General features: G+C 38.1%; 1 protein-coding gene across 5 annotated transcripts in view; it reads right to left on the bottom strand.

Annotated features, from left to right (window-relative positions):
* DPYD (dihydropyrimidine dehydrogenase) overlaps nt 1-24,771 on the bottom strand; it is a 368,218-nt gene that overhangs the window by 179,255 nt on the left and 164,192 nt on the right. For all 5 annotated transcript variants that reach the window (XM_072867679.1, XM_072867677.1, XM_072867676.1 and 2 more), the window contains 4 exons: nt 20,496-20,603; nt 17,166-17,335; nt 15,281-15,491; nt 4,405-4,589 (listed from right to left, as the gene is read on the bottom strand). In XM_072867679.1, the coding sequence (XP_072723780.1) occupies nt 4,405-4,589; nt 15,281-15,491; nt 17,166-17,335; nt 20,496-20,603 (674 nt within the window). The remainder of the gene's footprint in view (nt 1-4,404; nt 4,590-15,280; nt 15,492-17,165; nt 17,336-20,495; nt 20,604-24,771) is intronic.

A 24,771-nucleotide genomic window follows, 5' to 3' on the forward strand; every position in this document is an offset into this window, starting at 1 on the left:
CCCTGACATTGCACAAACAAATAGGAAAAGAAAACCTGCAGGCAAGGGTTTATTTACAATAACTCTTCTCTTGATTTTTAAAAATAGAGGACAAGAAGTCCTCTAATTTGATGCCAACCAGCTGAGCTAACAATGTTGCAGGTACTTATTGTTCCAGTCACAGCAATTTTTTGGATACTGGAACAGGGTGGTGAAAAATCCCCAGCACGCTGCATGAGGGGGCCCTACCCTACTCTAACCAGGATATGCCTAGAGGCAAAAGCAGCACAGACTGTAGTGCAGGGCTGAGAGACAGGAACTCAGCTTTAGCCCTGATACAATTTGTGACATTCATTTTCTTTAGATGGAGAAAATTCTTAACCACAGCGATATGGTCTAACTCCATTTTCAGGCCTTTAACAAAGATAGACTGTGAAAGTGAGTAGTTGTATTACTGTTATTTTTCACAGGGAGCCTTCTCTACAAATCCTACTGCCTGGAAGAGTTTTCCTGAATACTTTCATCTCACTCCTGCTTCCTCTATTTTTAAGTCTGATCTTAAAACATCTCTTTTCTCCCTTGCGTGTGCTTCTTGAACCCTCTCTCCGATTATCCATTATTTAACTTTGTTAAATACATTTAAATTTTGTTAAATATGTTTATGTTATTTCATACAATCTCAGAATGGTTGTGGAAGGGATGCCTGGGGACCGTCTAGTCAAACACCCCTGCTCAAAGCAGGGTCAACTAGAGCAGGTGGCTCAGGGCTCCGTCCACCTGGACAGAGATTTTTCTAAGCTCCTTTCTGGCTTTCTATTTCTGGAACAGACATATTGCTTACTCAGTGGTAACCAACTAAAATACCAGCTTTCCTGCACTTGCATTTAGTCCACCTTTTTGCAAATGGTACTTTGTTACTTGTCTCCATGCTAGTGCTTCATATGTTGTTCTAGCTAAACAAACGGACATTCCATTTTTCCTTTGGTTATCCTGAAAAGAAGCAGACAACATAACTAACGGCTTCAAAGACAAGCTTCCTGGGAACCACCCATCTCCGGTATTGATTATGAAATAGTATACATTCATGCATGCTCGAGGAATATATGAGAATAGTCAACCTTCATAAAAGAACCAACAACTATACTCTTCAGATACAAAGCCCATATATTTTTTGACAGCATAGATAAAGAAAAAAATAGCAAATATACAATACTGGTTCAAAATAACACAGTGATGTTCTCAAAATTCATATTGAATAGCGTCTCAGTAAAGTGCAATTTGTATCAGTTGGATCCAGCCCTCTATTCTTTAAGTGCATCATGTACCTTTCAGGCTAGCAACAAGATAAAAGAAACTGTCCACACTGGGGAGATTACAGTAAAGAAAAAAGATTTAAATAAAAGAAAACTTATTGTGAACCAGAGAGGAAAAGTAACTTTTTAAGAGGGATTTTAGTGAGAAGAAGATGGCGGCTTGACTGCCACATATGGGAAAATGCTCCACAGGTAAGTGTATGGATAGAGCAGGAGTGAAACATCAAGGCTGGCACAGTGGTCCAGGAAGAAAATACTGGAAGAATTGCGATGCAAGAGCTGTCTTTGCTGTCAAGGCAGGCACAGAAAATTAGAAGTTAGTCCTGCAATAATTGTGAATTACCCTGAATATAACTATTATATTATTAAATCCCATTCACTGATCAAAAAGAAATGAATGGTAACTGAGGCATAGAAGAGAATAGCAGCCTATATTGCTTCTACACAAGATCATAAAGCCACTGTTGGACAAAAGTGAGGGCCATTACAATCCCCAGACTAAATAAATCACCAAGATTATTTTACAGAAATTTTTACATCATTCATGGAATAACAAAAAAGGTTGAATCCTGAAAAAATGTTGTGAATAACAGATAGTTGCCTGAATTGGGCTGATTCTGTTTGGATCTCTAATCACTTGCAAAGAACGGTTCTAGGAAGACTCACTGTATTTTCTAACAGGTTCTACTACAACTATCCTTAGTTAGGCTTTGACTGGTCATGTTTATAGAAACTAACCTGACACAGCTGCAGGCAATAATTTCTGAGATGAACCTATGCTTCATATAGTGGGAGGAATATGTTAAGAGGCAGGAGATATTTAGGCAACTAATGATGGAAAGTTTCCAGCATAAGAGCAGCCAAGAAGCTTCTGTAAATAACTCCCAGTTTTGAACATAAGGCATTTCTGCTGGAGAGTCCTTGAGTCTGGATCTCATGCTTCACTTGACCATGTGCCAGAGCTTGCAACGACTGGAGTTTCAGGGCACATATCAGGCCCATCTGTTTGCTTAGCCTTTTGCCTGGAGTAGGCTGGGATACAAGCAGCGTGCCATTCAAACCACGCATTCTGCAAGTAGTCGGGATGGTGGTTTTGAGTTTCAGTCTTTGACGTGGTCTTGGGTTGGTTGAGAAATCCTATGGAATAGTTTAATTTTGCTAAAGGCTGACTGCATTATTTATAGATCCTAGTGCTGAGAATAGTTGGTGATTTTGGAAATGGCTACCTCTTCCTGTAGCTAAAATGCAAATGGATAGATGGTATCAATGTATTTATTTAAAATTTAATGTGTACTCAATTGAGACACTAAGATCACAGGAAGGTTGCTTGCCTTAGAATCTCACAGTAGAGAGAAAATAAGGTAGTGTGTAAGGGTGTTTTTTCATTTTATATTGGAAGTTTCCAGAACACAGGGCTTTGAATTGAACGTGCACACACATGTGCACAAAGGCATGCACGCATGCACATACCTACCCCTATAAACATCAGGGTAACACAATCCTTCTCTAAACAACTTCTTTAAAAAACAAACTCTCCTGCAGTCACTAAAATTTCTACCAGGTCCAAACACTGGTGAAGTAAATTGCCAAATTACAGCACTCTGCACCACAGCAACCAGATTTTACAAGGGCTGCACATCCAAATAAATGCCCCTGGGCAACCCATTCATCTAACAGCTGGAAAGGTGACACTTGACATTTGGAAACTTTCCTGTGAAGATTGCTGTAAGGCTTTCCCATTAGCTTCCTGGTGAGACTGTAAGGTCGAATAAGCTGCCTTGAAACCTGCAAAGGGTAACGAAAATGCTCTAATATCACAAGCCTGCTTGATTTAAAATTCTAATTCTCAAGCCATGACTATTCAGATTTTTTCCAAAGTATTCAATACATTCCAGAGGGGAAAAAAAAAGCAAGCTTTGAGGAGGAAGCAACACGATAAAGGAGGGTTTTAAAGTGATGCATGTATTTCTAGAGGTTAAAGAGGAAGCAGACAAAAAAGAGGAGATACCCCCACCTCCCTCTATCACAGTTCCCCAAATTCACTGTGCACTGAGAAATTAAGCAAGCAGGTCAGGGATTAAAGATGTTTCACACTCAGCATTTTCATAGGGTCTAAGAAGGCAGGACACAAACAGTGCTTTAGAACAAGTGAGAAAAAATATGCACAGATACTAACAACAAGCTTTCAGTTGAAGTATTTTTAGGAAGTGAAATCAGACCCCAACAGCATGAAATTGCACAAACATGCAATCAGAGAGGCTTTGAGCAGATGGATGGGGGAGAAAGACCGAGCTGTTAACAGTCCCAACTTCAGTTGTTCAAATCTGTTTTTGTGGGAGAATGAATCATGTATCATGTTTCTAAAAAGTTCCTTGCACTATGAACACACTCTTTGTCAGCTGGTTCTCCACACACAGGCTGTATCTCCTGTCTCTGCAGGTTTCTCTGCAGGTTCCTCTGCAGCTCCTCTAGACTTTGTGCTCCTTCTTTTACTAGAAAAATTAGGCCAGAGGTGCTCAGTCAGCAACACACAAGGAGCACCAAAAGGGAACATGCAGTTACCAGGTTTTTCAAGTCTGTACCCCTTAAACTCACATTTCTCAGGTAAATTCTCCTTTGCATTATTTTCCTCTGTGCATTCTTGTGTCCAGTTTATCAGCCTCATCAGAGCAAACTTTGGTTCAGGTGTAGATAATCTGAGTGCTCTGTAAACTGTTAGCTTGCACTCCAAAAATACTAAAATTGTCTTCCCCAGGTAACAACACTGGCAGTATTTAATTTTTACTTTATACACTATTGAGAGATTTTACTTTTTAATATTGATGGGCTCACTTCTTTTCCGCAGTTACCCATTTAGGACTTCTACTTGCACTGTGTATTGTGCAGGAGGGCTTGCTACCCTTGAGTGGAATTCAGAGCTGGGGCCAAGAAAATGTTGCTTGGATTTTAGTGTTAAGATAATATAAGAAAGTTGGGTTCAACTACCCAAACTCAAGTATTTGATCCAAGTATTTTTAATCTAAAACACAATGAAATTATTTTAACAATCACAACAGAAGTATCTAAAAGCAGATAGAAATGGGAAAGAGAAAAATACTTTTAAAAACATCACCTGTATGTATCTGTGCATGTACCAGGAAGCTTGTTTTCCATCATTTACTGATTCCACTGTAGTGTTAGCAAGACCACCAATGTCACCCCCTGCAAAAACCCAGGGTTCACTTGTTTGCATAGTTTCTGGATCTACTTCAGGAAGACCCCATCTGTTAAACTTGATAGGTGCCATGGCCTCTCTGACTGTAATTAAAGTGAACGACAAGTATGTTAATAGAAGAAACAAAAAACTATTGCTAAAATCTGTCAAATATACACTGATAACAATTAGAAAAACTGTTCCAAGTCCTAGTTCTTTCACTTACTTAAACGTAAATTTACAGTAGAAATTAAAAGTCCTTTTATCATAGAATCATAGAATGCTTTGGATTGGAAGGGACCTTTACAGGCCATCTAGTCCAACCCCCCTGCAAGAGCAGGGACATCTTTAACTGCACCAGGTTGCTCAGAGCCCCATCCAACCTGACCTTGAATGTTTCCAGGGATGGGGCCTCCACTACCTCTCTGGGCAACCTGTTCCAGTGCCTCACCACCCTCATTGTAAAAAATTTCTTTCTTAAATCCAGTCTAAATCTGCCCTCCCTTCGTTTAAAACCATTGCTCCTTGTCCTGTCACAACAGGCCTTGCTAAAAAGTCTGTCCCCGTCTTTCCTATAGGCCCCCTTTAAGTACTGGAAGGCTGCTATAAGGTCTCCCCGCAGCCTTCTGTTCTCCAGGCTGAACAACCCCAACTCTCTCAGCCTGTCCTCGTAGGAGAGGTGCTCCAGCCCTCGGATCATTGTCGTGGCCCTCCTCTGGACCCGCACCAACATCTCCATGTCCTTCTTGTGCTGAGGGATCCAGAGATGGATGCAGGACTCCAGGTGAGATCTCACCAGAGCAGAGCAGAGGGGCAGAACCACCTCCCTCGACCTGCTGTCCACGCTGCTTTTGATGCAGCCCAGGATACGGTTGGCCTTCTGGGCTGCAAGCGCACATTGCTTGCTCATGTCCAGCTTTTCGTCCATCAGTACCCCCAAGTCCTCTTCTGCAGGGCTGCTCTTGATCACATCATCCCCCAGCCTTTATTGAAACCGAGGATTGCCCCGACCCAGGTACAGGGCCCTGCGCTTGGCCTTTTATATACATGAACGTTTTTGGTGAGGTAGTGGAGGTATGTGATCACTATCAGAACTCAGACAGAACAACATGCATTATATAGAAGAGAAGTTTGGTAGTATCAGAAAAGCAGTAACCAGTTCCTGTGTGCTTGCAAAACCAGACTTGCGTACAAGATAAATGTACAAGAAGTGACTGACTCGATGCAGGCTCAAGAAATAATTGGTGCTAATGTTCTTCTGGTCACTCCCTGAAAATCCTATTAATGAACAATATTAACAAAGGAAAAATAAATTTTCTCCCTTTCCCTCCACCCATAGCTTTGTATTGCACTTCCCATATCAACATGCTTTTCTCCTGTATAACCTACCATACAGTCTCTTGTGCAACTTAATATGCAGCATATGATTTTTGAGGTTTAAAATGCAAAAAGAATGTTTATGATACAATTTCTAGAAATTCATTAGGTCTCCAGAATTTACTTCCCACATTTATTAACCCTCACAATAGAAATGATACTCTGCTACCTTTTGACAGGTCATTATTAGACCTGACTGAAAATTTTCAGATGGAACATTTTCCCACCAGGAAATGTTATACTAGCAAAGCTTTAGCTTTGACAAAGTGTGTTGGTTTTAAAGAAATTTAATTCTGAAAAAGATATATTTCAATAAAGTCAAAACCATCTTGACTTAATATTTAAACTCAGAACATCCTGAAAGTATGGCTCACTTCGAAACTTGTTACGTATATTAAGAACAAAACCATAAAAACACAACCAAAATGAAATGTTTACATGATGACAATATCTTTTGTATCTTTTTCACTACAATTTCTGATGGTTTTTTAGAGCATGCATTAAGATATCTTAATGTTTTTCATGTTAGTAAACAGCATATATAGGCATTCTGCACATGAACTATTATTGTCCCTAAAAATAATGTAGCTGTGAAAATAAAAAAAATATTTTTTATACTGCATGGCATAATACAAATGGCATTAAGTACACATAAATGCTCAGAAAACAATAGTCATGCTCTATACTAACATGATTTTTATCATGCATTTTTAAATTATTTTATTATAATCGCAAAGACACTTCAAAGTAGCTTCATGAAGAGAATCACTTTTTCAATAAATATTTTTAGCAAATGTTGATGGCATATATCAAAATGAGGGGGTTTTATATAGCTTTGTCCACAGGAACTGAAGATTCTGCAATAAAACACAGCTTAAAACTGCAATGTCCCTGAGGGACATACCACTAGCAGATGCAGATTGCCAAGGTCAATTAAACTGATGTAGTTGTGCTGTCATATATGTAAAAGAGAAACCTGCCAGTTTAAGACAAGAATATTTCTCCAATACGAGGGCAAAGTCACGGTATTGCCCCACCACACGCCTGAGTATACAGCAACCTTCAAAAGCCTCTGTCTTGCACATCATTGTGATGGAATTTTCTTCCCAGGCTCTGTAACTCCCTTCACCTCCATATCATATATTAGAAGTGTATTTCAAAGTGGGGGCTGTTTATAATCTGGGGCAAAATAATAAAATAGGAAGCAAGGCACAAACATTGTCACCTACTTGTCCCACCTACACTCTCTTCCTCACCCTTGGCATACACAAATATCCAGAGGACTCAAATCTGAAGTATTTTTTTGCAACTGGTTCAGAAGCCAGAATGACAGAAGACAGTTTTAAGCTGAAACACTGTAGCAGGTTTTCATACCAGAAGTATTTAATCTATCTTCAAGACCTATTGCTTGCACAATCCCTCCCACCCCACATATACTTGTGGCTTAACTTGGCAAAAACAATATTTGCATAGTAACAGCAACAAAAACTTATGAAATGGTTTTCTTTAAAAATATGTGAATTACTGAAAGATCACACCAAACACAACCTTTGGACTGAGACATTTTTCAGTCTGGAAAATGAGGTTTTTGGTTTGTTTATTTGGGTTTGGGATTTTTTTTGTTTCTTTTTTTTTAAAAAAAGGAAAGTGCTGATAATGACTGATAGCAGTTTTATTAAGAATGCTTCAGTAATGTTTATAAGTCAATACACTAACTTTATGTCTCAGACTGTCTGTACTTCAAGGAAGCTTTTGATCATCTTATATTTGTCATATATAGGATAGCTTATTGCATGCAGTGGTACCATCTCAGCATGTGGTCTAGACAGTTCTCGCAAGCTAAATACATACAGGCTTGTAAAGACATGTTTGGAAAAAACCCAGAGGAAAACTTGGTGCTGCAGGATTTGGTATTGGGGATTTTATAGATGACTTTTGTTGCGCTGAGACAGAACTGAACCACAGTAAAGGTGTTAGAGGGCAACACGCTATTGGAGATGTAGTTTTTCAGAAGAAATGATGTAAAACTGGAAGTTCTGACTACTTATTTCATTTCATCTTGTGGAAAAATAGGGTATTACCTCTGTTATCCTGGATCTATTACATTTCTCAAATCTATCTTTGGATTGTTTTGTGCTAAAATAGCTGTCTGGACATAATTATACCAAAAGCTTTTTGAGTGCAAAGAATGCCCAACATACCTTGGCCTGAAACATCTCGCCAGGGACTGGGGATTTGTCTCCCTGATCAGTATTTTTAAAATTGGGAAAGAATATTTCCCTGGTGGCAAGGTTGACATGGTATCCAGCAGCTATTTCCTTCTGTCTTTTTTGTAATTGCCAAGATTTAGGTTAAGTAAAAATAAGGGAATGATTTAAAAGCATCTTATATAAGAGTTCCTAACGTCCTCACAATTTGGATCTGGTACCTGGGGCAACTGTGAGGCTGCAAGGACCACCTCCTAGACCACCTGCAGAAAGAAGGGGAGAACTTTGGTCTTCACAAAGGGAAGTCCCTTCTCTGCCCCTGCAAGGAGTGAGAGAGAGTCTAAGAGCCAAACCTGCTCTTGAAAGGAGGTGGCCCCAGCTATCAGTTCTCTAAATTGCCTTTTTGACACTGAACAATAAGCAAACTAGATACCTAATGTTTTTGTTGGTGCATGATTTGGGACAGGGGTAAAGAACAGAGTGCCTTTTAAATCTCTGCACCCTCATACCCTTTGAAGTTTAAAACTAACATAGTTTTTCTCTTGAAAATTCGAAGTACAAGTCTGTGGCTGTGCTGCCTTCTCCTCCATATCCTGGTGAAATGATATATATAATTTGAAAAGATCCTTCTGGATGAACGACAACATGCAATTGAATTATTCTGATGTTATCAAGTGATGCTAACACAAATAATACCAAACAAAAGGACAGTTCTGAATATATATTCCAAATTTGCTATATTCACAGAGCAAACAAACACAAATGGAAAAGCAGCAGCAAATTATAGCACTTGCAAAAACAATATTAAAATATAAGTGAATACAGAAAAAATATTTTCATTAACAGAACAAATCAAATGGAAAAGATTCCTCAAATAAAGCTTTAAAAGTGAGTCTGTGTGTGTTTGACTGCCATGACTAATTATGTATCCATGTAATGTGTGTTCAATTTGGGCTTATTTAAATAGCAGAAATGCTCATTAGCTGCAGTATATCTGTGAAGCTTCAATAAACAGTTTAATGGTTTTTATGTTTAACCAATTTCATAAGTTCCTGTAATTTTAGCTTTAGTAGCTCATTAATGTTATTTTTGATATCCATCTTACAGACTTCCTTTACAGTGAAGAGTAGCATTACTTCAGAAAAATACAAATAACTTTCTTAATCTCAAATATAAAACTATAGCTGTCACACACACCAACAGACTGATTAACTGCTGACACTGCCCAGTCTAAATGCCCAGCAAATAAAGAAAGGCACAATCATGCTTCCCACAGCCTCTGCCCCACTAGCGTACTGAACCGGAATTAAAAAGTGGTTAGACTGGATAAAGCTGGGTCCAGGTATGCTAGGAGGGGCTTCTGCTGCAAGGTGGTACTGACTTTGTTTTCTGCCTGTCACCAGCAAACAAATGTGTACTGATGCTTATCGGGTGGAAGAGCAGAATTCCTGCTCTAAGTTAACAGGGCTTTAGAAGTCATCATGAAACCACTTTTGGATATTGGAAATTGGTAATCATTTCAGGGTGTGGAACTGCTGCACTCAAACTTGTTCAGTAAACCTATTTGTGGAGAAAATTCCTGTTCCAAATGACTCAGCAGGAAAACTCCTGCTTATTTCACTAGGAGTCTTTTGAATCTATATAAATTTCAGTTTTATATAACATTTTTTTTTTTTAAAATCTGCTGACTAAAAGTCTGCTCTGTGGGTGCAAAGCAGATGCTATGCTACTAGGGAGACACCAGGTCACCCCAATGGGCAGTCCCAGCTGGGGCATCACAGCCACCTCTCTTCCTCCCTCCTAATCTTTCATTAGATAGTCAAGGCTTCAATGCTTTGAGGCTGACGTTACCTGCCTGTCTGACCAGGCTGTATGAAGAAACTCAACACTCCCTGCAAGTTTTCTGGCTTCTGTACCATTTGAAGTTCTGTATTTGTACAAAGGAAAACTAAAATCTTTTTCACTTATGAGCTCAGAGCTCTGCAAGCTTTTTGCCTTTTTTCCTAGCAAATGCTTCTCAATCTATAGAAATAAATATTAAACAGGAGTGGGTTAAATAATAAAATTGTAAACTACTAGGGCAAATTTATCTTTGCTGTATGTTGAACCATAGTGGGGGGGCAGTAGTTATACTCTAGTAAGCCTTCTGGGGTTTGCTGCTGCAGTTTCCAAGCAAGATGACAGTTGTACTAAAAGTAAAAGCAAAATATCTGAAAGTTGTGACTGATTCCCAGAAATGTGCAATTAAATTTTGCCCTTCAGTTACCATGCAATAGCTAGCTACTACCAAATATTTAATAAAACATCTTTTTCCTCACAAATAGCCTACTATTTCTGGGGAGTTTTGCAAAGGAAGTATTTGGAGTCTGGGTATTTTTGCATTCCCCTTTTTTGTCTCTCCAGGAAAATAAAATAGATATTATCATGCTAAGATTCAGTGTTCTGGAAAATGGGAATACTTCCTCTTTACTGCTGCCTGCCGAACAGAGTGCTGGATGAAACTGATGTTGCCAGTTCCCTATCCTGCCTTAGTACCCTGTCCTGCACTGCATTTTGTAGTGTGTTTTGAATAAGTGTACTATTTTCCATAATTTCTCTATGGTTCTCCTCTGACATTCAGGAAAATAAATCAGAACAAGGACATTTGTTCCAGTGCAAAATTTTGCAGCCCCAAAAAATTGTTCCCTTTTGCTTATCAGAACAAAATAGATAAGAAAACAGTTATTCAAAGTTTAGACTTTAAAATCAACTGGACTTGTGTTAAGTAGGATGTTGAAGCTGTACGTAGTGCTAGGGAGTACACAGAATTACATTTGTATATATTGCGTGGTTGCATTTTGGAATGGTGAGAGAGGTATTTCCGTAATTCACTAATGTGTCATAGACCTCCAAAATAACAAACAAGCAAAAGAACAGGAACATGAGGAAAGGTACAAAATTCTCTCACAAGTCTTCGTTTATGTGGGTCAGTTATGATGGCTTAAAAGCTTTGGTAAGCTATGCAATAAAAAAAAAAAAGCAGCTTCTGCTTGCAAAATCTTTTTTTTTCAACAAGAAGCAAAACATTTTTCTTACTCCATCTGCAACAGTTTGATTTGAACAATTTGTTGTGGGTTTTTTTTACTGGTGTCAGTAAAGTGGTAATGGTCTTAAAATAGTCTAGAAGGCAACTCTCCTGTTTGGTGTATTAACAACTTCCTGAGCATAAAACGGACTTAGGAGTCCATTTTTTTAAATTAATGATGCATTTATATGATTCCCAATGGGAGGATGAATACTTACTAGGACTGTTGCTTAAAAACACAATCAGCATTTTAATAAAACAAAAAAGACTAAATACCAACTGTGAGCACATGGAATCTCAGTTGCAAATTTAATAGTTACTGTGCAAGAACAAGAAACATCTTATTGAGGAATAATAGACTAGAAAAAGCTTTCTAACTTATGAGCTATTTCTGCTCAGAAGAGCAGTCCACCCACGTGCTTATGTCTTGTTAACCAAAACTTTAAAACATGAGCATCAAGACTGCCCTGAACACTTTGCTGAACTGGGGCTAAGTCTGATTTTAATCCCTCTGGTTTTCATAGTCTTTTATTATTCTGACATCAGTAGCATCAGCATTTAACTATATTAATAACAAATAGGACATATCCTGCTAGCTTAGCCTACACCAATGCTGCATTTGCAGTTCCCTGCGGTGCCTTATGAATTAGGTCAATTGATAAAGCTCTTTCTATGAGCAACAATTAACACGCTTATTCAATCTGCATCTGAGTCATCCAGTCATAGAATAATTCAGACTAGAATGGCCCTCTGGAGGTCACCTAGTCCATCCCCTTCTTCAAAGTTAGATCAAGTTCCAAGTCACATCAGTTCGCTCATGACATTGTGCATTTTTGAGTACCTCCAGTATTTTCATCACCATCCTTTGATGGAGAATACCTGAACAGCTCCATCTCTTGAATAAAAAATGCACTTCCTTTTTTTAAAAAAAAAACACTAAGAATGTAAGATGCTTTTGGTGGTGTTTGGTTTTTTTTCTCTTTTTTTTTCATTTCTTTTTCTTATGTATGCTCAGGTAGCCTGGAGATTTGGTTGCAATCCAGCTCAATGGTGAAAAGTAAATTTGACTTTCATTAAGACAGCTTAGTAAAAAAATAAAGATTTAAAAGCAACTGAAATGGTATGCTCAAAATAAACACTTTATTCCCTCAAGTCTTAGTTTCTTTTCACTTTCACAACATCCAAAACAAATGCCTTGCATTTTTCCTTCTAATTTCATTGCTATTCTAATAGCAGTTTCACCAAAAATACAGCGTGAAACTGAGGTGTATTGCTCACCCCCAAGGTAAATGACTCTTCTTTCATGACCAGCTCACTGCATGACTTTGTTCCCCTCCCATTTTATGTTCCTATTTAAAAATCTCACAACAAGTAATTTAGACAGTGAATGCATACTAGGAGAGACAAGACTGGCACAGTATTATGGCTACGCAACACAGTAAGTTCAACTTTTAGCTGAAGCAGTTTTTAATGTGGGAGAAAACAGAATCACTCCTTTATCATAGGGTCTATGAATCACAACAAAACATACTGATTTCACAGGCTAATATTTGATTTACCACTTTTTGGAAGGTTCTAGAAAACCTTCCAAAAAACCTAAACAGAGAGTTTTAAAAACAACAACAACAAAACTTTCCAAAATTCTCAGTCAAGTCAAGTCCGCCAATGGAGTAGCTCATGAATCTCTTAAAGATTAAAAAAACCTCTTAATCTTCTTCTCCCTGCTTCCTGGGGGTTAGACTGAGCCCTAAAACATGACCCACAGAGATGCCAGACTCTTTACACAGCAATACATCTCCAAGTGGAATGGGAGTCTGTTCTCTCAAAGAGACGTGAACTGCACCTCCTGTGCCCTTTAGAGCAGGAGGCAACCGCAGGGCAGGAGGCAGCCCTGAGTAATTAGCACTGTACGTAGCTGAGCGCCGTTGCTGTCTAGGTAACAGCCCAGGCTGCATGAACCTATCCCAAAGCAATACTAACACACACAAGATAGGAATGCTCCTGGAATTAACTTCACATGTTCCTCAAGGAACCAGGTTGATCCTTCTTTTTTACTGTAGGAGAGAGTTTAAACTCTTCTCACAGCTGTATGATGGCTCCAACTTTATATACAATTGGACTGGTGAACAGGAAGCACCGAGTAGCTCATTCAGATCACAGACAACTCTGCTGGTGGCTATATTCTAAAATTCTTCAATGGGACCTATAATTTATCTTCATTAACTAATGTTTTGTCTTCCTTTTGTATAATTTTTGTATAATTTTACCAATAACTCTAGAAAATCTTACTATCAGAAAACTCATTTCTTTAACTTCATTTAAAGCAGTGTTATCTATAAGGCATACACAGAAAATGCAGATGTGAGAAGTCATACGTTTTATGTGCCTGAAGTATATCCACAAATGCTACTAGACTCTGCTTAGATTATTTTAGATTTACGATTTTCCTTGATTGACAAGGTTCACAAAACCACATTACACTAAGAAATTTTGAAATTCCATTTGCACTGGCAGAACCAGCATCTGATTACCAAATTTTCTGGTGACGTGCACTCTGAGGCACTTGCCAAGTCCTCTGTCAGAGCATTTATTCCCAAAGGACCATGAGAACACGTCATGGGGTAATTGGCTGGCATGACTGTGCCCTGGAGAGGTAGGCACATTGATCACTAAGGCTTTCAGAACCTGCTAACCTTGATGAGCGTCTCCAGGCTGCAGATCTATTCATTTTATCAATCTGTCTTCTGCTGAGTCAGTGTTTTTTACTTTCGAGGCACATTTGATATATGTGTCTGAACTCTTTAGATCTAAACTAGTGTCAGAGAACAGTCTGAGCTCTGCTCAGTTCCTGTGTTCTTAGTTGTACTCATGTTCTTCAGCTCTCTTTCTGCTACATCCAGACAATTCGTTCAGTCTCTGAAATGCTATCTATGTGCCAATTTCTGTATCTTTACTATGGAACTATGTAATTGTTAATTTTTAAGACCAAAGCTTGTAAAGTGCACCTAAATAATGAGACAAGCTGTTGTGGTTTAGCACCAGTCGGCAATTAAGTACCACACAGCTGCTCGCTCACCCTCCCCCCTTAGTGGGATGGGGGAGAGAATCAGAAGAGCAAAAGTAAGAAAACTTGTGGGCTGAGAGAAGAACAGTTTAATAATTGGAACAACAACAACAAAAAATTGTAAAAATTGTACAAAAAATTGTAAGGAAAACAACAAGAGAGCGAGAGAGAAACAAAACCCAGGAGAAAAAAAAAAAACAGTGATACAACTGCTCGCCACCCACCAACCGATGCCCAGCCCGTCCCTGAGCAGCGATCGCTGCCCCCTGGCCAACTCCCCCAGTTTATGTACTGAGCATGATGTCTTATGGTATGGAATAGCCCTTTGGCCAGTTTGGATCGACTGTCCTAGCTGTGCCCCCTCCCAGCTTCTTGCGCACCTGGCAGAGCATGGGAAGCTGAAAAGTTCTTGACCAGTGTAAACACCACTTAGCAACAGCCAAAACATCAGTGTGTTATCACTATTATTCTCATCCTAAAATCCAAAACACAGCACTATACCAGCTACTAGGAAGAAAATTAACTCTATCCCAGCTGAAACCAGGACACAAGTGCAGGTAAATTTAACAAATCCTGTATATATGAGAGAAACCACAGTTCTCTTACGTATGCACAAGAAATAAGTGATACCCAGACCAGCTGAACCAGAATAATGAATCTGTCTAAATTCTTGCTTAATTTAATAGCTAAAAAAAAGGTTTCAGAGATCAGATCAGTTCAGTTTAAAGCTGTAGTATAATGAGTTTCTCTAAAGTTAATTAGTGAGACCAGAAGAAATCCTCAGGAGTATTCTCTGAGATCCTATCTGCATTGAGAGGAAAGCAAGACATATACTGAGCAACTGTACCTCTAATCTGAGTTCCTGCTCTATACAGCGATATACAGAAAGCTGTTTTGTTATTAGACCCTCAAGTTTTGTTCTAAGAGGTATACTTAAAGGACAAAGAAATTCCTGTGAAGAGGACCAGCAGTCACAAGCTCTGTAGCCTCCAGAAGACTCATCTCACAAAACTGTCGAAGGACAGGAAACGGTTGCAGCTAAAATAAAAATCAGTATTTACAGAATGCATTAGTCAGGGTTACCTTTATTGTCGCTTAAAATGGAGCCAAAGGCACTGATCACCACATCAGCTCTCAGACGGACAACCTGATCCTCATCTTCTTTCCAGTTTCCATCATTGTCTTGTTCAGTTCGAACAAACTCCATAGCAACGATTTGTCCACCTCTAAGTACAACTTTCCGAGGGGAGAGGAAAGGCAGAAATTCACACTTCTCTTCTTTTGCAAGTTCCATCTGTAGAACAGAAGCAATAAAATATTTAACCTGAACATTGTTGTGTTTTTATTAAAAAAAACAAACAACCAAAAAACCCCACCATAAAACATTTTTTGACTCAAGATGCTACCATGCATTCTCCTGTAGTAGAAGTCACCTGTGTATGGTATACAGACAGTCATCTTAATACCAACTTCAGAGCCTCCCATGCTATTAAATCAAGCAGTTCTAGACAGTAGCACTAGGTAAACTTGCAATGCAAATATTTCTCCAATATAGTTTCTTATTGTTCCCTGTTACTTTGAAAATGTGTTACTCCTTTGAGAGCAAAAGAGTTACCTTATGTAACTAACTGAGTCTTTTAAGAAGAGGCCTAGGATTAAGTACATGCCCTGATTTGTGTTTACTATGATTTTAAGATGTTGTTAAATGCTGACTACCATGTGCAAACAACAGTTTTCTGAGTGACAATCCAGATTTAAGATCTTCTGAATCTCTGCTGTGGTAAAACTGCTGAAGTCAAACAGCATTTTGTCTTAGCAAAGTCTTCATGGTTTGATTGTCTACGTTTACACAACAAAACTTTTTTGAACATGTAATATCCAACCTGACATCATGCTAGCATGGTCGTTACTAGCTGAAGCTACTTTTATTTTACTTTTTTTCAAGGCTGCTGCATGACTGGACGAGTACAAACACTGACAACTTTTAGGAATTTACCCAAGCTGCTAACAAAGATTTTGGTTCAGAGTGACAGCTGATTCTTGATTAGTAAGAATCTGAATAGCACGAGTCAGTCTGTGCAACGGTTTCAGTAATCTCACTGTATCTAGAATTCTTAAATGAAGTGCAACAGAAACAGAAGTAAATTACGCATCAAGAGACCATCTATTACTTTTTTTGTACCTCCATTCCCCTTCTATAAGATCTCTCAGATCTATCAAACTACCATACATCTCATGATAAAGATGCATTAGATGTCCTGATATCCTGAAGTATGCAAAAGTGTAAAGTATGTACCAAATAAATGATAATGAAAAAAGACCACCAAAATAAGAAAATCTAACTTGAAAAAATCCTCCTGTAGTACAGATACATTGAGGAAGCAGAGTCAGTTTCAAAACGTGCAGATGTCCTGATAAATGCCAAAGTGCAAAGCCAAGCTAAAAATCAAATTGAACGCTGAAATCTGTGATGAATGACATTGCTCTATTGCCATTGGCAGTGATTCAAAACCGAAATCACTGTAAGTAATTTTCTTACAAGATTTTATAGGCTTCCAAGGCAACGTCAGGATCACTGAGATTCATTAGACAGCAGCCAGAAGGTATCATTCTAGAATCTAACCATGACCTGAAGAGTCACCTACAATACTCAAATGGCAGTTTAATCTCTGGGGTGCTTCCAAGATTAAAAATTTTACTGTATTTTCTAAGTTACAAGAAATTCTACCCCCTGTATGCAAATGCATCTCTCTGACTTTACAGGAAACAGGTACAACTGAGGAAAACTATTTATACAGAGACTATATAAAGTAAGCCTCAGATCTTTAATAAACATTTATACATTTTAAGAGCATTTTTATAAACAAGATGTTTAATAGATGTCTTTTAAGTAGTTATAGCACACTTTCAGGCCTTGTAGAAATAACAACCAATATTCCTTCTCATAAATGCTGTTATTCAATTTTACCTCTTCTGGGACAGCCCTGATATTAGTGAATCCCTTTCTGAAGACCACAAACACACGACGAGCTCCACAGCGTAAAGCAGATGTTGCACAGTCAAAAGCAGTGTCTCCTGCCCCAAGTACAATCACAGTTCCATGTATTGATGGCAATGGAGAGTGACAGGCACACATCCCTGAAAGATGAAAGGAAAACCCCATTTTCAAGTAGAGAAACCATTTCTGCGTGACAGCTCAAAAGGTACTTGTACCCAAAGCAGCGTAAAATTGCATCTTACAGTTTCCAAGCATGGAGTGTCACTATCAAATTATTCTGCTTCACTGAAAGACAGTTTTATTCCCATTTTTAAGATATGCTCATATACATAATTTCATAGTCAGTACTCTAAGCAGCTGCACCTTTCTATCTGGAAAGAATTCAAATGACAACATGTTTGTAGGATTGTGGGTCCTGTCAGGTTGAAATTACCATTGTGAGATCTTTTTATTCAAAAAGTAAGTTTCTCTTATCAGATTCATTATCCTCCCAGTTAAAAAAACCCACCACCTTTTAACAGATTACAAAGAATAATACTTGGTATTTTTCAAAAGACAACCAGTTGTTGCTAGCTTTGTGCAACAGTTTCTCAAAGTTAGTCCCCTCCAGTCCCCTCAGTCAGTTTTCTACAAGGCACTGACACTGCTCTGGCTATGACGTGGTTCTCAGAGGCTATTCTCTAAGGCAGCTGAACATGAGGCAGAAAGAATATTATTATTACAGTAATTCCCAGATCTTCCACTGGGAGAAAATGTTTAATCTACAGTGGCTTTCTACAAACAATTTGCAAAAAGTTACATGGAGAGAATGACGACATTATGTGTTCGTCATCTACAGCTTGTATTTGATTATTGGATTACACAAGAAATACTTGAGTAAAACTGAACTGTCTGTGTTCCTTGCATGAGACTGCACTTTATTACAAGTTTAAATACAACTAACTGTTGACTAGGCAAATTACTGCAACTTAAAAAATAATACCATAAACAATATAAAGCTATATTCTCAGTGAGCCCATGATCATTTCAGTCAGGAGGCACTAAGCTGGCCATTTAATCATTGCACTGTAACTCGAGTATCCTGCTATAGTAGCAGCAGATTTTCACATGTAATTGTAAAGAAACACAAATGTCATTCAAGGAAACAATGCTTTTAATTTAGACCTATAAACGGAGTGAGAAACAACATCCTAATACGCATATTCTCTCTCCATTTGTAAAATGCTTAATGCATGGCAAATGCTATCATTTCCCCCTGCCACGTATATGGCATTGCATTTACTATTTACTTACTAGGCTTCTCATTCTAAAATTGTCTCTAAGCTTTTCTCGTTTATTTTTAACGAACTTAATCCTTCACAAAAATTGTACATTGAGCAGTGGAAAAAGCACGAGTGCAGGAGGGGAATGGCACCTCAGAGTGCCATTACGGGACTAGTCTAGAATGAATCAGTCACAGCAGCCCACTTCACTCTTGATAACAAGGCCACTCCCAAGGTAAATTCACATCTATGTATTTGCAAGGGGAACCCCTTTTGGAGGAAAGTATATTAACAAGTGGTATTCAGAACTGAATAAGCAGGCAGAGTATGTATTTTACTGTGAATAAGTCTATTATGTCTGTTATTTAGAGAACTGTCATAGTAAAAAAAGAAGATAGAGCAGGATATAGGACGTGTGTATTTTATTTTCAAATTCCATGCTTTAGAGAGCAAAAGTTGGCTACAGCTACAGGCAGACACTAGGAAAATTAAGAGACCATGTTAATTAACAGACAACATGAAAGAGCTATCTATTACTGTCAGTCAGAAAAGCTTAGTTCTTCAAACTTCATCCTTTTTTTCATTGTAGACTTAATATAAAAAAAAAAATCAGTACATATCCTGGCAAATCAAGAGTGCTACTTTGCAACATTTTAAAAGATGCGGATCACATTATATAGACCCTCACGCATGCAGGCAACTTACAGCACACACGTGCTACGTGTCCCTACAGAATTCTATAAAGTATTTTTAGTGAAATTATTACAAGAGGGGATTGGTTTTGCAGGATTTATTTTTCCTTTGTTAATCTACAAATGTTTTGGAGTACAGATTCTCAATCTGTTTCATTTTTAAATATCTCTTTCTTCAAAAAAAAAACCCCAACAAAATACCCTTTTCTCCCAACCGATTTGAGCTCACTTTGAGCTTAAGAAAATAGACAGAAATAAACATTTGATCAAAACAGCAGAGAGATGGGGCAGATGGGATGCAGAATTCCCCTTCCTAAATATTGTGCATAAAATGGGGTAATAAACCTTACTTTTATATGTAGAATAATTTGCCACAGAAGATATATTCTTTAACACATTGTTTACAGAAAGCCTACTAAATAAGCAGGCAACCCTATATGATGCTAAAAGAAATTTCTGAATGCTTAGAAGAAAATAAGTTTGTAGATAAAAAAAAGTTTATATGTGGTCAAATATGGGGTCATATGTACAAGACCACATACTGTACTAAGTATATGCCCAGAAAACTGTACATGGAATTTCTTTTTTATCAACACATTGGGGAATCTAGACCATGAGGGAACGTGGCGTAGAAATCAAGAGCCCCATCTCATACATCCATCTGGGGCTTATGACTTCACATTCAGGGCCACTGAAAACAGCTACACTCCTTGGGGAGCAAACACAGCCATCTCTGTACTCAAAACAAAGATGTAAAAGCATAAAACAAGACTGCATTTGGTGCCTATGAACTGGGTGTTGTCCTATTAACACCTGGCATACCACTGTTGCCCTGACTCTTAGACTGTAAGTTCTTTGGGTAAGGAACTAGTGCTCCCTTAAATGTGTCTGTAAAACATGCAGCACATGACTTGAGATCAAGTAAAATAATTTATCAACAATATACAAAGCAGCTGCTTATATGGGTTGGCAACACCTTTAATATCAGATTTTTTCAAGACCATCTTATATATACTATTTATATCAAGTTAATTTATACAAATGAGAGCTTATGACATCTTTTGAATATAACTCAAAATAACAAATATAACTTATTAGGGGTAATGATTTGCCATGTGCTTAGATTTTTATATATGACTATTTGCTTTACAGTCTCTAGGACTGACTTTCCTGACCACACTCCTGAGGTTGCAACTCACCAAGAGAAAACGCTGCCCCAGACCTATTCATTGGAAGGTGCTTAGTAATTGGATGTGCTGCTGCGTAACCAGCTGTCCATTTTGATATATCAATAACTGCTAATGACTTACTGAACATGATTGCAAAAAACCCATAATATCACACACCTGGTTTACTTGCCATTGATACCAAAGGTAGGAAGTCTTTAGATGTGTAGAATCCTTGATCCATTCTCAGTCCTTGGAATATACTGTCTCTGTTTGGTTCTGGCAAACCTAAAATAGATATTTTAACGCATATCAGGACTACAAGGGAAATGTCAGTGACCAATATATATTTCACATTACATACACATTCTCAAAAATGTCCTCAATAGAAGCACTTTTACAAACCCTCAGACATTTCTAAAATAATATTACAAATGACTGTAGCTTCATGTTTGTTGTCTGTAGCTTACATAACTGGTTATCTTTTAATAGTACTGGCACTTGAAAATAAGGTTGTTGGATAACCTGTGTATTCATATAACGCATACCAAAACAAATGCAGAGAAAAGGGTTAGAGAGAACAGGATATACAGGGTGCAAAAGGAGGGAAGCTACTGGGGAAGAGAAGACTCTTGTAAGCTTTTCTTGTATTGCTTTACCTGCACACGCATGTAACTCTTACTGCTGTGAAATGGTTTTGTTCCCTTTGTTTTGAGGCATTTTTCAATACAGCTAGTCTGCAGATAATACAAATGAGGCAATAATAAACAGCTTAACCGATGAGGAGAGGAGGACAAAAGGCAATGCTGTAGATCTGTCTTATCTGCGAGTATTTGTATGCCATCATTTTTTGCCATTCTTGATTGTTTTCTCAAAACCCTTAAGTCCTTATTGGCTGACATTTATTTATAGTTATTAATAGCACACATTTATACAGAAGCCATAGGATACAGACAGGGATACACTTCACAACCAATAATAGCAACAAATACCTTTCAATTAAAAGAAAGCAGCAAAAAGTATCTTCCAATTATCAAAGAATATCTTCTCGTTGCTGTGTGAACATTTGGACAGCACAAAAAACCAGCCTAGCTGACATAGAAGCTAAAACATTTTCTTCATGCAAATGCAATCATCTATCAGGGTATTTTCAACAGGGCCTCAACTTTCATATTTACATCTAAAAAACCCAGAATATTATCAAAGTAGGCTAATTAATAATTACATACTGAAATGGAGTAAATGTCAACAATTTTTCTAAGAAAGCACACTAGAACCGAGGAGTCCTCAGAGCAAGCAGGCAGAATTGGAGCACGCAAAGCAATCTGTGTTCCCTCCATTCTCAGGCATGGATGGCAGCAGATGAATCTTTCTCCTCTTTGAGACATACTGGTCTGGAAAACCCCAGTAATGCCATGTTAGTGTCAACAATAAAGCAGGATTGCACTTTGAGGAGTGCTGTTCCAAGTAGGGAAGGTTTAGGGCCTTTTTATATTACTGAAGCAGCAAAAATCTGTCTCATTACAGCGTAAGATCAGGACTCAGTCGTAAGAAGGCTTAGGATTTTTTCATGAGTCACCTGATATGAGGGAAGTTTCTTAAACCTCTAGATCCCTGAATGAAGTTACTATAATACAAGAAGAAAAAAAAGTATATTTTTAGTTTTAACAGTTTCAGTGAAGAAATGAAAACATGCTCAGTGAATTCAAAAGGCTTACAAGCCAAAAAGCAAATTAAAAAATCCTGAAATTTTTGCATTTCAAAAATCTCATGTTATTGAGCACTTTCTTGATCTCTATCTATAAAAAAATCATGACTTAATTGCTGAACACCTGACTTTCAAAACATCACTGATCTATAGTTGGATATTGAGAAAAATAAGGTTAGTAAATACTAGCACGTACTGAACTTCAAGACCTTTGAATGCTGTACTTCCTGGGTAGACTGGAATATCAGCTAATGAAGAATGAATAATGGATATCTTAAGAGGCTGCCAGAAATACTTAGTGCTATTGAAAGTACAATATGTAAAATGCATTAAAGAAATTCTTTTTAAAACTGCATAAGTTTTCCTCTATGTATATATTGCAAAATCATCTATGGGAGGAACAGTACCTTGGAAAAAGGTCTCAGTGACTCCCTACAGGCAGAGGACAGAGTAATGCAACTATTTCTATTGAGGTATCTGTAAACCAGCTCAAGAAGCCTCAGTTTACTCTTGGGAGAAACACTCTTGTCATTAGTGAGATGTGCAGCTTGCATTAAAGACAATTTCCTTTCTACCCAACGTCTATCCCTATTCAAAAACAAGGAGAAACCCTCACAAATATTTTTTTCCCCACTTATTTTTGCCGCTTTTATCATCTCCTAATGAAAATGATTTCGCCCCTAACAGCATCAGTAATTTAGCTCCCATAGGCTGAAGAAAGAGTAGAATTAAAGGAATGTTGCAACATTCATGGTTCAGGTTCATCACTAGTTCAGTGTCACTGAAATCAAAGGAGTTAGATTAAGAATGCATTGGATTCAATAATGTTTAGCCTGGCTGACATGACCAAAAAAAAGCCTAAGAGGTAGTCAGTATACATGTCATTTTCTGCTATTTATTTTACTATTTTCATTTTGCTGAAAACTCCATGAAAAGCAATTTTGCAATATTTACATTTGAAGGAAATGCAAGAGATTTTTCTCTTATACCTATAAACACCTGGCACAGTTTCAAGCTCTTTGCCAAGCATCTGCTGGAAGTTGTACTGGATTCTGATGTATCTCCTTTTGCTGTTTAGTATTTGCCACTATAATGATTGCATTTAATTTTGTTAAAATAGAGAGATTGAGTACTTCTTAAAGCCACTAGGCTAGCTAAGAAAGAGGCAGACAAACAGAGAAAGATCAAGAACTGATAAGATCCACTTTAGAGAGACACCATTTCATAATAAACAGCCACCCCACAGAAGTACGCTTTACAGACAGATCAAATATTGATAAATAGCCAACAGCCTCTCAGGAGAGAGAACATTTGACCAAAAAAAACAGCTGTAGAGGGAAAATGTAGTTTCAAGCAAATGATTTCAGAGAAGAAATAAAATTTAAAAAAAACCCCAGTCATCTATGAAAGACACAATTTAGGTCAAAATAATGAACCAAAAGAAATACCTTTGAAGATAAATCAGAGAGATCCTTTAGCAAAAGGGAATTCACACACTAGTACAAAATAGCCAGGAGCCACCCAAGACAAAACGCTTAGAAAAACACACGGTCTTTGTGTTTTTCTAGGTTTTAGGCTGAAGCCAATGTTAGTCAGTTCCCTGCTCTCCAAATCCACCTGCAAGCCATCTAAAAGGCTTTTTTATTTATTACTTGGTATTTCTTGTCCTGAAACAATCTTTCACTATTCTAGGCCTCCTGCCTTTAAATAACCTATATCAAAATTTAGTGATAACAATTATTTCCTTCACCTGCACTGAAGAGCAACTCTTCTGAAGGGCAACCAAGAGGAGGTAGCCTAGAAAGACAATTCCACTGGTGGTGTTCCGATGGACTCTGCACACCCGTACACAAGCAGCGGGCTATGCCCAGCCCCCCCGCCTTCTGCAGCCAAAGCCCTGGACTCCTGAAGGCTCCGTCCCTTTACCTGCTGATGCCAGGGAACAAGCTTCTGAAGCAACTGAAATCCAAACCACACAATGAAGCCTCATGGGCTGTGGAAAATGGCATTTACTAAGAATAGTGAAAGTAGAAACATCATGAAAATAACAGCTTGCATGACAGATCTAGTTCAGCTTTGCAAAAGCTAATCTAGACAGTCCCAATCTGGGTCAGGTACAGCATAGAAAGCAATTCATCTCTATTCCTGACCTTCTGGTTTGCTAGATCCTGCCTTTCATCTCCAGATGCTCCAGCTAACTCTCAGTAAGCATCACTCTCTTAGTATGAAGCCCTCTTTCCTTCATTTGATCCCCACAACCCCTTCTCCAGTGGGCTACACCTCAGCATAAGTCTCTCCCATGTCTGACATACCATATACTTTCCAAAGTCATTAGCCACTATAACAGTGGCTTTGGAAAACACAGACTTTAACCTCCCATTTTTAAATCCTTTATGTATATGTATAAATATATACATGCATATATATTTTAGAAAAAACAGTATCTGCTTCCTGTCAAGATCTTGTACTCTTTGTTCTCACAATACCAATGCATGTTAATTTTCTTCACTGGTGGTGGTAAGTCCATCATCTCCATTTAAAGACATAGCATTTAGATCCTCTCACAATTCCCTAGTCCAGATGAAATATGAATCACAAAACAATTAGAGTCAATTTGTCAGATATACAAGGCAATATACAAGAGTGATGCATACACAATGTAAGGGATTGGCATGCAGAGCAATGCACCTAGTCCACTTGGTTGCTGCACCAAATAAATCAAGGCACGTCAACACATCAATCAGCTAA

This window comes from Ciconia boyciana, chromosome 7 (assembly GCF_034638445.1).
Source record: "Ciconia boyciana chromosome 7, ASM3463844v1, whole genome shotgun sequence".
Classification (NCBI taxonomy): domain Eukaryota; kingdom Metazoa; phylum Chordata; class Aves; order Ciconiiformes; family Ciconiidae; genus Ciconia; species Ciconia boyciana.